This window comes from Megalopta genalis, chromosome 5, assembly GCF_051020955.1.
Source record: "Megalopta genalis isolate 19385.01 chromosome 5, iyMegGena1_principal, whole genome shotgun sequence".
Lineage (NCBI taxonomy): Eukaryota > Metazoa > Arthropoda > Insecta > Hymenoptera > Halictidae > Megalopta > Megalopta genalis.
The window spans coordinates 27975676-27991902 of record NC_135017.1 but is presented as its reverse complement, the minus strand read 5'-3'; the positions used below and the strand labels follow the sequence as shown (position 1 = coordinate 27991902).

At 31.9% G+C, this 16227-nt stretch overlaps 1 protein-coding gene and 1 long non-coding RNA gene across 9 annotated transcripts in view; one reads left to right on the top strand and one right to left on the bottom strand.

Moving 5' to 3' along the window:
* Positions 1-632: 632 nt before the first annotated feature.
* Positions 633-16227, bottom strand: part of LOC117222461 (long-chain fatty acid transport protein 4) — a 28898-nt gene continuing 13303 nt past the window's right edge. For all 8 annotated transcript variants that reach the window (XM_076522160.1, XM_076522153.1, XM_076522154.1 and 5 more), the window contains 9 exons: positions 9352-9502; positions 7661-7898; positions 5848-6073; positions 3210-3408; positions 2303-2495; positions 1988-2134; positions 1771-1908; positions 1524-1681; positions 633-1346 (listed from right to left, as the gene is read on the bottom strand). In XM_076522160.1, coding sequence (XP_076378275.1) covers positions 1038-1346; positions 1524-1681; positions 1771-1908; positions 1988-2134; positions 2303-2495; positions 3210-3408; positions 5848-6073; positions 7661-7898; positions 9352-9502 — 1759 coding nt within the window. In that variant the 3' untranslated portion in view covers positions 633-1037. The remainder of the gene's footprint in view (positions 1347-1523; positions 1682-1770; positions 1909-1987; positions 2135-2302; positions 2496-3209; positions 3409-5847; positions 6074-7660; positions 7899-9351; positions 9503-16227) is intronic.
* On the top strand, positions 6031-12433 carry LOC117222467 (uncharacterized). The gene is made up of 2 exons (XR_004490703.2): positions 6031-6202; positions 8617-12433. It is a non-coding gene; the product is annotated as an uncharacterized LOC117222467 (long non-coding RNA).

The window sequence follows — 16227 nt, the reverse complement described above, 5'->3', positions numbered from 1 at the left end:
TCTGGAAAAGTGATCACATTCATTAAAGTCTTTTACACTTAACTATTCAAATTTACCTTTCACGTTAGAATTACGTATGAGCAGTTTACAAATAAGTATACAGAGAAGCAAATGGCAAAAATATGTTAGTATTTACATAGATCTGTTAATTATTGTTTACATTCTTCCCGATGAAAAATTGAAATCAGTTTATTTAGATATTTGTTTCTCTGAAATAGACTTATAATATATACACCTATTTAACATTTTTAAATTTATAAATAATAAGGATAATATTTACCATTCAATAATGCTAAAACAAGTGTAATAGATAATATTTTCGGCTATCGTAACTAGATTAATTAGCCAAGCTTCGCTAATAATCTTATATTATTAATATCATTGATAATAATTTTGCTCTAAGAATAATTAAGAAAAGTGCAGATAGAACTAAATATAACAAATTTTAGAGAATAGTATACAATAACAAGTGTGTATGTACATTTGGTGTATATATATATGTTACTATATTTTAATAATTACTTTAATAATCACAGAATAAAGTTCTGTGAAATATTATTTTTTTTTATCATTTGCGAATTTGAAAGGATTCACATGTTGTGTAAATAAGGTTTCTCCCATGAATACCAATGTTACATAGTAAGTATGATTTTATTTGGACTATTTTTCTATCTACAATGCCAATTTTTCTTATACTACACATCATTCATTCATTTAAAAATGTACAGAATATTTATAAAATATACAGGAACATGTCACCATATTCGTTCGTTTCAATGTGACTGTTGGCAAAATCGAACTCTCTTTGTGACAGAAATTCCTTACTACACAAGCTTCTTTTGAGCTTTCATAAAAATAACATTGTCCGAAAACGTCCACCTAAGTTCAATGGTTTATGTAATATTATAAAATCCTATGCATTGTATCTACAAGGCGCGTGCATAAAGTCATGTTCACATCGTAAAAAAAATTATACGTCTAACTTTTAAAAATATTTCCAACGCTTACAAGTTGTTTGAGAAGCATTAACACAACGACTAGAACTTCCTTGAGCCGGATATGATTTCTTGATAAAGTTCAGGTGTAATTTCGATGTACTCCTTATTTCCGGAAAGGAAGTACATCTTGTCTTGCACTTTGCTAGGATCGAAGCCTTCCTTTTGTAGATTCACTTTTTTCAATTTGAATGTTCCTGTCATTTCAAGTTCTTTCACAATTCGTAAGAAGATTGGTCTTGCATACGCTGGTAGAGCTTTCTCCAAACCTTGCGCAAGGGCCTTGAAATCTAATAGGCTATCTGGATCGACTATTGCTGCCATGCCTGCCCTCCCTTCCATTCCAGGCACCTTAAAAAATAACAATAAATACTTTCAAGCAATTATCTTCAAGAGGGAATAAACTCGAATTACGTCAAGTATAATACGTCAGATTTCAATGAATTTTTGAGAAAGTAATAAAAATATATGATAAATTAAATGGTGGCTTGACAAAAATTAATGTATTACGCTCCTAAAATTACAAACCTGAACTCCATAGACAGTAGCATCCCGCTGCCCGGCAATATTACTAATAACACCTTCTACTTCTGCGGTGGCAACATTTTCTCCTTTCCACCTAAATGTATCTCCTACTCTGTCTTTAAAGTAAATGTAACCGTATTCATCTTGTATTAATATATCACCTGAAAAGAAAAAAAAATTATTTCAAATAAGGAAAGTTTGATTACAAAGCTTTCCTACAACTAGTCTTAATTTTCTCAGTGCAACTCACCTGTCAGGAAAGCCTTATCGCCTTTAACAAATACATTTTCTATTATCTTCTTTTTTGATGCTTCCTTATCTAAATACCCATTGAATTCTCTCGAAGCGTTCCCTTCTTTTATTAATCCTATAAACATACCTGGTTCATCTAAAACACGGATAAATTTTATCATGAATGGGAAACTTTTCTCATTGCTAATATATTAATATAATTACTACGTTCTTACTTATATCCGCTCTTATACACAATCCATTAGAGCCTCTAACTGGTTCGTAGGTCTCTCTATTCACACGAATTATTGCCACAGGATGAAATGATCTAGGTACAATTAGTGGTACAAAACCAACAGCACCAGTGCGACCATCCACGTTCACTATAATTTGATTTAGACAAATTTTACAATAAATACCAAAACGGAAACTTTCAATTGATTTTAATAAAATTTCTTAAGGGACGAATTGAGGTAAATTTATTTTATAGGATGTATAAAATTATAAAATATGTATCTTGTTCATATGACTCCGAAAAAGTTGATAATTACCAATGTTCGCGTTTCCTTCGCTGGATCCGTAGAACTCGGTAACTCGGCTAATATTGAAGCGTTTAACAAATTCGCTCCAAATTTGTGGCCTCATGCCGTTTCCAAACATGAGTCTCAAACGATGGGCATTATCCTCTGCTCGGGGCGGAGCATTTAATAAGTAACGACACATCTCTCCGACGTATTGTGCCGCCTGTAACCGAAGAGACATACAAGTTTATATTTCATTCGTAAAATTGTTATTTGAATTTGAATTATTTTGTCACTCAATGTCTACAGTAACTTTTAGTAAACTGAAACTATATACAAGGTCAATCACTTAAAAACAATTGTAACTTATAATACCTCTCTCGTTGTTAATGATACAATTAAATTTACAAAGAAAATATGTATTTTAAAAAATACAAATATTTCAGTAGAAAACATCTTTCTAAAATGAATCCTTTCTATACTTCCGATATCTTGATTCATGATCCCAACAAGCATAAAAAGTAGCATCAATATGACCATGTGAAAATGATAGTAAGTTAGTGATGAACTTTTAATCATTTTATGATTGATGAAAATGATTTCTGTGATGCATAAATAGACACAATTTCTCTCTTTTTATATTAGTCTAAACATCATAATGTACAATTATAAACAAAAATATATACAGTGATTATAGTATTGAATTATAATATTATATATATATATATATATATATATATATATATATATATATATATAATATTATAATTTAATATAATAATTATATTATTATATATATTATTTTTATTATTTATTATTATTATTATATATTATATAATTATAATATTTAAATTATAATAATGTACTAAGATTGGGGATGAAGCTATTAAGCTTACTAATCGCTTTAAAGTGTATTAGATATCAGAAAGCCACCTACGGTACAATTATGTTTGATGCAATCTGTCCAATAAGCCGTCACTGAAAACTTGGGTCTCAAAACGGTCGGTATACCTTTCAAAATCGCAAAACCCACTCCTAACATACCACCAGCAGTGTGGTACAATGGATTTGGATTGTATAAAGTATCGTTCGATTTCAATCCGAGCAAGTTAAACGGCATTACAACCAACAAGAACCTGGAAACAAATAATTCATTTTTATTAATAATTCTTAGCACTTATCATAATGTATAAGAATTATTGATTAAATTGTTAATCGGCAATTAGTTACTTGAATAAAATATTTATCACTGCTGTAATTATAATTTTATGCGTTTTCATTTTATTAAAAAATTTGTGTGTGTGTGTGTGAGCTCTGGAGGATGTGTGTATATTGAGAATATCTATACATATTTAAACTTCATATAAAATTGAACACAAGCGTCATGAGAGATTAATTTTAATAATTACCCTGAAAATTAAGAGATGATACAACTTTATTATTATGATAAAAAATTCAATTTCAATTTTTATTTTTTGTTAAATAATTGAATTGGTCGATTTTATTTAAATGTACAAACCCTAATTAAATTATTTCATCGAACGCAATACGATGCGTGAATGAAATCAGCATATATTTAGAGTGAAAATTATTAGGGGAGACAGAGTACGATATTCTATTAACAAAACAGTCATAATGCAGGTAGACAGGAAGCAGACCCGAGCAAAGTCACGAAGTGCATTTACATGTAATCCCATTCTCGACGAGTCGTAAGGCTTTCCTGAGAGGATTATAGATCATTTATACGTTCAGTAGGGAGATAATTCATTCTGCTCACGAAACAGTGTCTGAGTAAGAATAAATGAAAGTTTAAAAAACTCTTACGGCAGATAATGCCAATCAATCGAAACATCATTAATTAACATCGAATAAGACCTTCGATCAAAATAATTAGGAAATAAGGATTTTAATGGGCAAAAAGTATCGGACAATTGTCGTGCATTTAAAAGTTGTCGTTTTAGCGTCTTTCAAGTTGTTTAGAAATTATTTATTGAAAATATAAATATGAAATAAGCATACAAAAAGAATAAAAACGATATCTACGTAAAGTTTATATACCGTGGTAAGTTGTTACGCGATTATAAGTTTCCACATGACATTTGTGCAGTTTGCAAAGTATGTACCACGTGTACATGGCTGAATTGATCCACATGGTTAATTAATATTTTATCGTTCTGTTTCACTTTTCGTTTCAAAAGTCAATTTAACGATTCCTGGATAGCATACTACAACAAACTATATCGTCAGAATTAAATCAACCGAGTAAGGCCAACATTCTTCATTTATGTTTTCGAGTAGATGCAATTAAAATGAGAGATAATATCCGAGGGGATCCAATTTTTTTGCTGCCGAATAATTGTAATGGCAACGTTCTTTCACCAAACAGAAATAATACGTATGAGAATAATATTTATATGTATTCCAACGACAATATATTTGATCACAAATACAGCATTTCATCATAACCATCCACTTTAGCGACGAATTCCAGAGAAATAACGTTTTGACGCATCGCTTAAAGTGACCTACATACACGTTGATCGATATTTTTACATAATATATCAACTCTTGTGTTAACGATTGTCGTGGATTCTCGGTTATAAAACTTGACAATTCGCAGACCTTGACCATGTTACGTAGTTGAAGCAGATTGGCGAAAAGATAAATTACGTTTTTTTCAGGAAGTAAAACCGTCGTTGTGCCTCTTGTTATGCATCATTCAAACCAAAGAACACGCGACAGCTTGGACTGCGCTCTTAGTTTTGTGAAAAAATATTTCTGAGGTCGCTAACACTTATAAATATTCATAGTTAAAAATTAGAATGTGAAATATACACTTCTGTATTTCCTTGATAACAGTTCTAATGTGTAGCTGCATTAATAATAATCTAACTGTAAACGACGTTTCTAGGAGCCATTTTTCAAGATACCAGTTTTTACGAATGCAAATCGTAACATACGAAACGGAAGTGGCATAGTGAGTATTAATATTCATGAGTGTACAACCATGGTCTCATCGATAACTGTAAAGAAGAAGAACTGCGAAAGTATCCATTTAGTTCCGTCAACGCATAAAACGACGTTCCCACCATAATTTCGTATCGAGCTCTCTGACGGTGATTCGTGTTTCCCCGTGTCATTATGAAAAATTATTGATACGTTTTGCTTTGCCTGATGAAACAGCAACGTGAAAATAAAGCCTTTTTTTAAAGAATGTATTTCAAAATCGTATTAAAGAGAAGAAAGTTTAAATATCCATTCATTAAAATGTTAACTTGCTAGTCCAGAGAAGCAATTCTTACAGCTTTAAGTAATTCTTGCTTTTCTATGTGCATCAGTTAAACTTCAATACTGCGGATTTTACGCAATTTTGTCAAAAATGAGCGAGTGAAATGCAACACGACAGCATTTAAAGAATTTAAAAATAGCGTTGCATTAGTTCGAGTTGATTAAAATTATTAAGACACGGAATAAGTTTCCACGCAGCTCCTGTATCTTACAATTGATGGAAAGAATTTTTATTTTCCATACAAATCTAAATCTAATATCACTAAGTATCACTGATATCATCTTACCTTGAATTGGGCACAATCGCCACTTTCGGTAGACCCGTGGTACCGCTAGTGTAGATGTAAATCAACTTGTCCCTGTATCCAATCTCTTCTGTCACAACCGGTTCCTCTGTGCCGGCTTCCGCTAGCAATTTATTCAAATTCTGCACGCCGATTTCGTCTTTTTCAGGGTTGGTGTACACCTTGTACATCTGTACATTCGGCATCGAGTCCTTGATGTCGTTGATGGCTAAAACAAGAATTGACATTTCGCACGTTTTTTATAATCGTTCACCGTCCGTAGTTCCTGTGCCCACACCTTTGCGAAGACTGCACGGAAATAGCAACGAACTCAAAGGGCTCGGAGGCAATTATCAAAGTAGGTGAAAAATTGTAGTTAAATATAGTCACGAGCCAGCATGTCAATGTTCAATTTACCGATACTATTCTCCAATAAATTTGTGTATTTCTTTACAGTCTTTATTACTCTCGGTTTCGAGGAATTTTGAAGAGTCAAATTTTTTCTACTTCTAGAATCTGTTTTCCTTCGATCGTGATTTATGCGAACGATGCTTGCAGAGAACAGTATATTTTCGGAGGAAGTTATAAACAATTTAACGTGTTCAAACAATGCGCAAGGAGAACGAGACGTCTTCGACAACGCGCCGATTTTGTTGAACATTTTTCTGCTTATTTTGAAAGCGTTTTCGAGTGTTTACGAATTTATAATATTGGTACGAAGTTCCACTGCGTGGCTGAACTATATTCAACGTTGCCCTGGACAATGAGAACATTTCATTAAAGATAGCAAGCGTGTTTGCGTGATCCTGCTTGATTACATTATTCACAATGCCACTTAAATCTCATAATTGTTTTCACCCGTCAGCCTATTGTAACTAATCACAGGCCTCTGCACCTTAAAGAGGAACTCGCGAATCCTTCGAGGCAACGCGAAATTTTTGCAAGAGTAGCAAATCGGTTTTAACCGTGTTTAAAGTACAATCGAGGTTTCAGAAAAGCTCAAGTTGTTTGGCGCAATTTTAAGAATGATAGTTCGGTATGACATATATTTTATTAATATATTTTATTAATATATTTTATTAATATATATATATATAAAATATCTTCAGACTTAATGGACTTTGTTCATCACAGATGACTTAATATTTGTCAAAGAAAAAAGTAACAAATCTTGCACAAGTGATACACAGTTAATAAAAAATATATATATATATATATGATGACTTAATATTTCTCAAAGAAAAAAGTAACAAATCTTGCACAAATGATACACAGCTAATAAAATATATATATATTTTTTATTAACTGTGTATCACTTGTGCAAGATTTGTTACTTTTTTCTTTGACAAATATTAAGTCATCTGTGATGAACAAAGTCCATTAAGCCTGAAGATATTTTAATCGAACACCCTGAATATGTCCAATGATCAAAGTGACCGGATCTGATTTTTTAAATTACCATCGGTACAGTTAAAAATTACTACGTGCAGTAAAAATAATGTACTATACAAATTTCCATAGAAGTGCTGTTATGCCCTCAACGATTGTAAAACTAAAATTTCTCAAACCAGAGAGAATTTACAAGGGAATTAATTCAAGTTGGAATCTTCTGACAGTAATATACAGAGGATTGTGCACGAACTTTTTAAGCTTACAATTGCTCTTTAAAGAAACGTTTCTCCTGAAAACATCTTTCAATCGTAAATAAGCAGCGACGTAACAGCAAGGAACGAGAGATTGCGCCGAGCATGATCAGCAGAATGTTTTTCCCTTGTTGTTATCGTTGTTATACATATAGCCCTTACGGAATATTTACCGGACGAATAATCTTCCGCGTAAATGATGCTCTTCACCTCGGCTATACGAAAGCAATGAATTAACGACTGGAGTCGTAAGTTTGTGTTGATTAGAGCCGTCACGACGCCCAGCTTTCCCAGTCCGAGCCAGATCGCGACGTACTCTGGCCTGTTCGGCATCATCAAAGCCACAGCATCCCCTTTCTTGTACCCTGCCTTTTGAAACACGGACGCAATCTGGTTGCTGTACTTGTTAATCTGCAATCGATAAACGCAGCCGTATTAATTACACTAATTAGTTGTTAGACAGACGTTTTACGGTCTGATCGATGTTTCAGTCGAAGAAATATTTACTCAACGATTTCGTCTGTTGCAAAATTACCAAAAAAAAATTCGAACATTCTGTTTTATTTAAATGACAGTTGAAAATATCTAGAAGAGACTTATCGTTAAGCTTTGAACACGTTTGTTTGAAAACGATTGCAATAAAAGCTTCCACGTGTCCGCATTGTTATTCGGTGAATTTTCAAACGATTATACAATGACTCCGTGAATGTTTAGACATTCAAGTGGACGAGTTCGTGTTATAATTTATATTACTATTTTGGTATTACTCACTTATTATTTAATTAGCTGAATATAGAATAATATATATATATTATTATATGAGTAATACAAAAATAGTAATATAAATTATATAATAATAATATATAATAATATTATAATATTATAATAATATATTATATAATAATAAAAAATATATATAATATAATATAATAATATAATATATAATATAATAATAAAATAACATATATATACTATAATAATAAAACAATATATAATATATTAATAGAATATAGAAACATTCTTTTGTTTCTATATCCGGCTAATTTAAACTACGAAATGAATAAATTTGTATAAAATGTAAAGGAATCATGTTTTCCGAGTATTGACTAAGCGAACAACGGTGTTTCAGGATTCACCGAGCAAACTTCATCGGTATGATCTACGAACAGGAGTAGGAAGAAACCGTCGTATAAATATAGTCCATTTGAAGGTTCGTTAAAAATAATTTTCTTATAACAGTAGACGACGATGGTAAAAGTGATAGCAGTAGATCAATAAGCAAGAAAATCTACTGCAGTCGACTCCAATAAAGTACCAAAAGCTAATTTTGAACGTTCTACTACGAAGTAATTGCGTCATTAACGACAACTACTACTGCTACTAAATATAAGGTTTAAATAGTTTAATGTTCCATTGATTCTGATAATGAATTTCCCATTAGCGAATGTTCTGAAAATTGATCATTTCAAAGATCAGTACCTATTACACCGTGCCTATTACAACATATCTATTTACCTAGGCACCTACTTAAGCACTAGTAATCTAATTAGTGGACTCTGGACGCTCGAACAAGCTTTTATTTTTCTCAAATCCGAATCAAAGAGTTTCGCGTCAGCTTAAAAGATTATTTAAATTAGCAATAAATGATAAAGTTAATGAATTATTTTCACATATACGTTTATATTTATAGCACGATGTAAAAAACATAATATCTGCTGTACAGTAATCTGTTTCAGGCTAATGAAATTTTATATCAGCGTTTCGAACCTCTACTTTGTTGCTTGTAATGCTTTGTTTTCTACGCAATAAAATGACTAGAAAAAAAAAGAGCGAACATTTTAGTGGAGAGTCGATTGAAACGTACGTCAGAATTGGTCCAAACACGATCCTCCATGATGAAACATGGCTTCGTGGGGTAACGTTCCACTCTCTTCTTAAAAATCTTCGTGACAGTCATATTGTTCCGACGTTGGACTTTCATCTCAAGCTCAGCCGTTATAGCACGATAAAGAAATCTGAAACACAAAGTTAATTTTTACAATGCAATGCGCGTCGTTTGAATTCGACGCGTTACTCCGCAATCCATCATCGAAATGTGCTCCATTTCCATTGTTGGTTGTTGATTCTAAATTCAAACGCGATGTTCACGTTCTTAATCAGCATTTCAAAATGTTTCTTTTTCTTTTTTGTTTAAATTCATAGCACTCTCTTAACGCACATTACTATAATAAGCAATGTTTTGAATTTATTTAATTAATATACAAGAACTGAAATATTAATCGTTGGGTACATTTCGTTGCTGAATGTGTACATGCATACTCGAATCTAAAAAATATTATGAAACTTTGTACACGTGTAGCACACCTGTTCAAAATTTAATTAGGTTCACATTGGTTGAATTGTCTCTAATAATAATGTCTCTAATAATAATAAATAATAATAGTAATAATTTACTAATAATTTAAGAACTGTCCGTCCAGTTCACGCTGCATTCGCCATTGATCGTCGTAATTTGGTAATAAAAGTACGCATAAACTAACAAGCGTGTTCATTTCCGGATAAACCTATTTGATATCCTCGTCACGTTACGTATCCTTGCCGCGAAATTCTGCAACTTTTAAAAATAGCTTCTTATAAAGAAGAGCTTCTACGTGATTGAGTACACGAAAACAAATTCATGCATGTACCAGTAGTAGCATACAGTCTATAGAGAATGCACAAGAATGTGCAGAACTTCGCGCTGCTTTTCCATCTAACGCTTTGAATGTGACTTGCACAATTTTTTCATTAAACTTAAAAATTAGTTTTTATTACTATTATTTATTGAATTTCATTGCTATCATTTACTATATTTTATGCTACCAGGTGTAAAATTTTGTTAGATTCCACGAGATACGAAAGGGTTGGAAAAAGCAATTGTGGTGGATAATCCTGATGTTTATTGCTGTAATATTAACGAAACCATTTGTTCTGTTTCCGTATGCCTTTTATGGACACTGGTATGGCTGCGGGCATGGTGTATAGCACCGGACAGCTATTCTGTCGATACACCAAAGCGCAAATACGTATTAATCATTCATCGTGACTCTGTAAATCCGTTGGCAGAACTTTGCATAAATGTTAGAGAATAAAAATATAAACTTATTTGTGAGAGATAAGTATGTTTAAGTAGCATTTCATACTACGTTTCGCATTTGAGACGATAGCAACACGACCTTTGGAATGCTTCTAGAATATTCCATGTTCAAAGATAATTTAAAAAAAGAAAAGAATCACGTTCCCTCTGTTAATAATTTAAATCAATTTAAATTATTTGCGATTTTTGCGGAGATTTTTTCGTGAGATTGATAATTCGCTATGCTTCCACAGAGGAAACGTGATTCTTTTTTTTTTAAATTATCTTTAAACGTTTGTAATTTAATTTTCGTTAATAATGGATACGAAGTTCAAGTTCGCATTAATGTGTTGTACGATACGATCGGTAATAAAACAATTTAGAATTATATCGAAGCAGGTAGTATGTTATTTAAGTAACTGCTCGAAGATGAATTTCTTTAAGCATCGTTCACGTTTACGAGTGTATACGTAATAGATATTCAAAGCCGAAGATTTCCTCGATTTCTCTCAACTAGCAAGAAAATAGAAATCTTCTTCGTTTTACAGTAAGAGAATGTTTACAACGAAGTGCAAATATTGCTCAGCCGATAACGTTACTAATAGTAAAAGAGATACGAGAGCGCATTGCAACTATCTTTGGTTATCGTGAAACTGGTCCACATCATTTATATAATACATCAGCATTTTGCGTCCACACATTTGGGAACTATAAGTAAATTCTCCGCACTTGACGCTCGGATCGTACAGAAAAATGGACAATTTGGGGAGAGTAGATACGATTATTCGAGCCTTGCCGCTCGTTTTTATAGTTGTTGGCAATCGGCTGCTCAAAATAGGTACAGTAAATTAGTTACAGTAATTGACGCTCGGAGTATGCATAAAAATGGACCATTTTGGAAGATAAGATACGATTATTCGAGTCTCGTGGCTCTTTTTTATAGTTACCGATTGTCAACGACAATAAAAACGAGACTCGAATAATCGTATCTTCTCTTCCAAAATGGTCCATTTTTATGCGTAGTCTGCGCGTCAATTACGGAGAATTATAGAATACGATTATTTGAGTCTCGTGGCTCTTTTTTTATAGTTACCGATTGTCAACAACAATAAAAACGAGCCTCGAGACTCGAATAATTGTATCTTCTCTTCCAAAATGGTCCATTTTTATGCATAGTCTGAGCGTCAATTACAGAGAATTATAGAATACGATTATTCAAGTCTCGTGGCTTTTTTTTTTATAGTTACCGATTGTCAACAACAATAAAAACGAGCCTGGCATAATCGTATCTTCACTTCCAAAATGGTCCATTTTTATGCATAGTCTGAGCGTCAATTACGGAGAATTATAGAATACGATTATTCGAGTCTCGTGGCTCTTTTTTTATAGTTACCGATTGTCAACAACAATAAAAACGAGCCTCGAGACTCGAATAATCGTATCTTCTCTTCCAAAATGGTCCACTTTTGTGTACACTCAGAGCGTCAATTAGGGAGAATTTACTTTAGTGTCTATCGGAATCATTGACACCGATTTTGCAAAAACTCTTCCTGTACATCATTTTGACATATAATCCAAAAAATAAGCGACGTACTCGACTTCTTCTTCCGAACATTTTACTCACGCTTCAACGGTAAATGTTTGCAACAGCCTTATCTATGTGTGCCAATGAGATACCTAATTATCGATAGTTCCTTATTGCGATTACTGAAATGTGTGCTAAAAACGTGCGTCGTGATACATAACAATAAGATCCAAAATAACCGGTAATAACTTGTATGCGTATATTACAGCGAACGTCCTTCTTCTTTTAATAAAAAAAAGAATAGTACCAGCATTTTTAATTTACATGTGGATCTATTTAAATGAAGAAAATTTATGAGATGTTCGGGGCATTGTGACGTCGTTATTAGTCACCGCGTATTTTTTATTTAGGGTGTTTATCTTTTTTATGCGATGTCACCATCGTCAGGCATGAATATCAGACAAGGTCGGGCAGAAAAGGTGCGTAACTGGAACAATTTACGGCATTCTACCTGTTTACGTTATTAAAACACTCGCAAGCCAGTTATTCCTTCATTCTCTTTAGAGTGAAAGTCGTTTGGGAAACAGTTCAGTTTAAGAAGTTACCGTAGATCAGTTACTGCATTGATGAAAATGCGTCTCGTGACAATTTAACCCGTTGAACGCCACGTCACCCATATCTGGGTGACGACTGTTTCCGCGTTCTTCGTTCAATTAAAACAGGATTTTGGAAGTAATTTATAGTAATTTTATTCGTAACACAACTATGACGAGTATAGACAATATAGGGTAACAATAAAGTATAAAGTAAACAAAAACAAACATTAAAGATATACTAATAATAAAATAAAATAATAAAATATAAAATATACACCTCTACTAACAAATTATACTTATATTGAAATTTGTTTTAAAAATGTTATAACGTTTTATTGGTTACGATGGGATTCGTTAAAACATTGTAAACATAATTGGGGTGTAATTTAAAATTCAAACTAATGTTCTCGAACGTACAATCTCGAGGATGATCGTCGTTCGCAGAAAGTTATAATTTTTACTAAACGTATGCATCTGTCGTTAATACAATAAAACGTGTTGTTATTTTCGCATACGTCTGCAATTATTTCTTTCATTTCCGAGCTGGTGTAACGCCCCAAGGACATTCTATTACATTGCATGCTACTTAATGTATTCATCGCGATTGTCGCGTACAGACACTTCTTCCCTTCTAAACATTTGAAGATTATTCTTTTGAACGGAAATTATTGCGAATACAAAGAGATTGCAAGAGATTGCAAGTTCTCGCAGCTTAATTTTATCGACGAATTAAAAACATCTGGAAACTGACTTGCACTGTATTTTCCGTAGCAACGGAGAAATAAAGCTACGTTAAATACCAATGAACTTTATACTATTTTTTGAAAAATTATATATACAACAAATGTACGATATATATATATATATATATATATTTATTTATTTATTTATTTATATATATATTTTGCATGATTGAATTATGGTATATTATATTATAGTTATATATAACCATAATATAATATATATTATTATATTAATATTATTAATATTATTATTAATATATATTATATTATATATATATATATATAATATAATTTTATTTATATATATTAATATTATTATATATATATAATATATATTAATAATAATATTAATAATATTAATATAATAATATATATTATATTATATTATTTACAGTTTATATATATATATATATATATATATATATATATATATATAAACTGTAAAGTCGTTATATATATAACCATAATATAATATACCATAATTCAATCATGCAAAACAGTTGCATATTTTCCTCTTGCATGTGCTTGGTTTCTTACTTTCGTAAGAAAAACGGTAATTGTAAAACCAACGTAAACAGTAAAACCAACGTAAACAGTAAAACGTAAAACGTAAGAAACCTAAGTCGAATGAAAATGTCTGTCCACTCTTAAGAATCGCAATCAGTCGAAAACAACCTAACAATATCTTTAAATTCCCCTAACGACTTTACAGTTTTATATTTGACCTGATTAATTTCGTCATGAATGCATAAAAAATTTATAATCCAATAATATTACAACAATATTTTTAACCTAATAATATCCTTAAATTTCTCTAACGCCTCTACAGTTTCATATTTTACCTGGTCAGTTTTGTCGTGAATGCATAAAATCTGCGGATTAGTAGTCGTCAAATGTCGCTAGGATAAATAAAAAAAAAGAGAGGTACGAGGAAAAAGCCTTTCTCTTCTGCAACTATGCGATCCTGGTTCTGCTGTTTCTACGTAAGGAAAATTCTTGTTGAACCGACTGAATGTCGTAAGTAAGTTCTTACAAAGAAAGCTTGAGAATATTTGTACTTTTTTTGGTATTGAACAAAATATAATACCATCGGCTGCATAGTGAAAATTCTGAATTGGCTGATTCAGATGATAGCATTCGTCTCATGTCCTAGTATCTTTTCCATCAAAGAAACACATGCTCTGCCATCAAATTTCATACTCGAAACTGCACAAAGGTCGATTAAATATGCGAGAGTGGAGACGGCGAGGCGTTGGCCATTACCAAATATGATTGTGTGATTTATCAAAACGGATGTTCGACGTAACCCGGAACTCTCTCCTAAATGACGTTAACACACGTTAGCATATAACACTGTCTTAGAGACCGAGACGAGGTTAAACAGTAAAAGTTGAGCCGTTTATTTTGAAAGTGGTTGAAAGTGGACAATTGATAGCATTTATAAGTTAACATTAAAAAATATAATCAAATAAAATCTCTATCTATTAACAGAATTTCGTCTGTTTCTTACAATTAAGACGGATAATTTGTATTTTGCATAAAGACCACAGTCTAGTAATCAGTAGAAAACGAAATAGAAACATTTGATTGAATTAATAAATTTATTATACTTTACTTCGATCACCCAAGCTTCCATTCGTCTTAACGATATTTGAGCCGTTTATTTTGAAAGTGGCATAAGTCACTTTACCGTAATGAAAAGTGGTGATTTTTTAGTGTTTATACGAAATTATTTATACTGAGAAAAATATCGGTATCCTGAGATAACAAATACAAGTAAATCTTCTCGAAAGTTAGCATCCATATTTTTAAACGTGTTAAAACGCAAACCCTTAAATATATCGACTTAAAAACAAAGTGACTTATGCCACTTTCAAAATAAACGGCTCATATAACACTGTCTTAGAGACCGAGGCGATGTTAAACAGTAAAAGTTAGCCTTCGTTTCTCTATAGAAATGTCGAAGAAACTGTATTTTACATATTTTTAATGTATATATAAACTCATAATTTATACTTTTATTCTGTCTCTATTATGTCTTTCTGTCTGTATTATAGTTCTTTGTTATAAATTATATGTACTATACGGGTCTATGCCCGTTTATTAATAAATAAATAAATAAATATGTCCATAATGGCAATGATTCCAATTACAGTAAATTCTCCTTAATTGACGCTCGGTTTGTACACGAAAATGAACAATTTGGGAAGAGGAGATACGATTATTTGAGCCTTGCCGCTCGTTTTTATAACTATCGATTGTCAACAATTGAGCCGTTTATCGTTAGAATAGAACACAATATCGTCTTGTCAATAGTGTTATATCTCATTATAGTCAATTGTTTAAGGCATGCAGCGTTGTCAGATACTCGATTAACAAAAGTATCTCGTATAAAGTGTGAAATAAAAGTATACATATATGGTATGAACGTACATGAGCCGTTTATTTTGAAAGTGGCATAAGTCACTTTGTTTTTAAGTCGGTCACTTTGTTTTTAAGTCGATATATTTAAGGGTTTGTGTTTTAACACGTTTAAAAATATGGATGCTAACTTTCGAAGAGATTTACTTGTATTTGTTATCTCAAGGTACTGATATTTTTCTCAGTATAAATAATTTCGTATAAACATTAAAAAATCACCACTTTTCATTACGGTAAAGTGACTTATGTCACTTTCAAAATAAACGGCTCAATTATAAAAACGAGCCGCAAGCCTCGAATAATCGTGTCTCCTCTTCCAAAATTGTCCATTTTTATTCCC